Below are 2,133 nucleotides of genomic sequence, written 5' to 3'. Positions count from 1 at the left end.
GAGAGATCAATCACACAAAATGATAGCATTTTGATTTTTCAAGCAAATTGTTCGAATATTACTTTCAATAGTTTCTACTCACATTATCTCGCTTGATGTAAATCAGAGATCTTGAAAATAAAATCTTTTGCTGTTGCCATGTCGATTTTTTTGGTATTATACTATTTATGGACGTATCTATGTCGCCTGTTTTACATTTCTGCTTAGAATCAGTCGATTCTATAAAAAAAACCCAATTATTGAGTTATTAGTGACTGAAAAATGATTTTTCATAATTTTGAATTGTCTCGCTTTATATCTTTATGCTTTTCGAATAACATTAATTTTATATCATACGCAAAAGAGATATAGTCCTTGAAGTTTAGAGATACTCAATGCCTGATCTAATATTTCTAAAAATAAAGAATATTGTGGATATTCTCGTTAAATAAAATATTCACGCCTTTATTATCCAGTCATCGCGAAACAAGATGGAAAAAACATTGTATAAATTAGTATAAATTATTAAAATAATTGTTAATGAATTATTAATGAATTATTATGGTTTAACAAAAACTCGAGATAATTAAGAAACGTTTAAATATATAACCGTTTAATAAAGTATGTAACATCATATTTACCATTTTCATTAGGTTTGTTGCGCGATCTCGACTTTTCGTATTCATCACGACAGATCTTGTATAAATTCTCTAAATCTCCACCTCTTTGCTCTGTTATGACCTCAAGTACTGCAATCAGGAAAACACAATCAATATCACATGTGGATTGTTCTCCATTCTTTTCAAATTAATAATATGCTTTGAATCATTTAATATCTATGTAACAAATATTATATAGTGAAATTGTTGTGTAACATCGAAAAGTAATAAAGCCACAATTCATGTAATAAGCAATACTACATCAAGTTAAACAACTAATGTGAGCATTTTTCTTTGTATTTGCACATAATATTGAGACTTGTATTTATATCAAGTTATATAATCTTGCAATGATGCTTGTCGAGATATCGAGAATATTTCGGTTTATGCAAGGTAAACTTTTTGAATACTTTTTCTTAAGAATACATCTGTCTTAAGGAAGTCTGTTTGTTACTCTATCTTTTTAATAAATTTAACAAATTTGCTATGCAAGATTAATAAGAAAAAATCTAAGAAATATAAGAAAAATGCTCGCAGCTCTAAAATATTTTATGTTAATACACTTTTTCTAATTCTCCTGCCTCCTTGTAATTTACTTATTAAGTCGGATCGATAGAATCAACGTTACCGAATTCTGCTATGTTGTAGAAGCTGGGACACGTGAACCCGGCAATGCTGTACGTATTTAAGATCTCGCTCTTTGGACCACAGTACATACTTCTACCTTGGTTAAGTACCATAATGTCATCGAAGAGCGAAATCATCTGACTGCTGGGTTGATGTATCGCGCAAACCACAGTACAGTTCTCTCTCGCCATACCGTGCAGCATGTTAACGAGCTATTCAATGCAAATCGTAAGATTATATGCGGCACATTAAGAACGCTTTGATGCTTGCTTTAATGACATCGCGGAATAAAATATAATATTCCAGCTACGTCGCAGGAATATTGCTGGAATATTTTTGCTTTTGTATATGAATTATTAATAGAATTAGAAGAAAAATAAATATCGATTTATGTCGGCTAATAGCGAATATTCCTGTAAAAACGATCGCTATTAATGTAATCTGCAGCAATAAATTAATATGCATCAATATGCATTAATTTATCATCATACCTGATTGGATGTCACACTATCAAGACCGCTTGTTGGCTCGTCTAATAGGAGAACGGATGGCTTGGTGATCATTTCTACGCCGATGGAGAGTCTCTTTCGTTCGCCACCGCTTAATTTTTTGGCCAATGTATCCAGGCAATTTGACAAGCTGAGACTCTCCGCGATGTCGTTCACCTGACGAAAATATCTGATGATGCGTCAATCTATATAACTTTTTAATTTGTTCATCATAGCAGGCTTATATAGAAGTAATAATAATATATAATAGTTATTTGTGTAACAAGTGAGGTAAGATGAAAATTCAAGCCGAAGGCGAGTGCGGTAACCGTACCCGGGAATTTTCATCTTTACACACGACTTACACTCCCTATTTTATG

General features: G+C 32.0%; 1 protein-coding gene across 1 annotated transcript; it reads right to left on the bottom strand.

The window, feature by feature from the left end:
- Positions 1 to 6: 6 nt before the first annotated feature.
- On the bottom strand, positions 7 to 1,968 carry LOC112467221 (ATP-binding cassette sub-family G member 4-like). Its single transcript, XM_025035746.1, has 4 exons — positions 1,757 to 1,968; positions 1,267 to 1,477; positions 621 to 728; positions 7 to 219 (listed from the first exon to the last, which is right to left on the bottom strand). Exons 1-4 carry the CDS (start codon positions 1,826 to 1,828, stop codon positions 65 to 67), a joined length of 546 nt encoding a protein of 181 aa, XP_024891514.1. The 5' UTR covers positions 1,829 to 1,968; the 3' UTR covers positions 7 to 64.
- Positions 1,969 to 2,133: the final 165 nt, after the last annotated feature.

The sequence above is a fragment of the Temnothorax curvispinosus genome, unplaced genomic scaffold (assembly GCF_003070985.1).
Source record: "Temnothorax curvispinosus isolate PA1 unplaced genomic scaffold, ASM307098v1 QBEX01017061.1, whole genome shotgun sequence".
Classification (NCBI taxonomy): domain Eukaryota; kingdom Metazoa; phylum Arthropoda; class Insecta; order Hymenoptera; family Formicidae; genus Temnothorax; species Temnothorax curvispinosus.
Note: the sequence above shows the minus strand (reverse complement) of the source record. Positions and strands in the feature narration are given on the sequence as shown.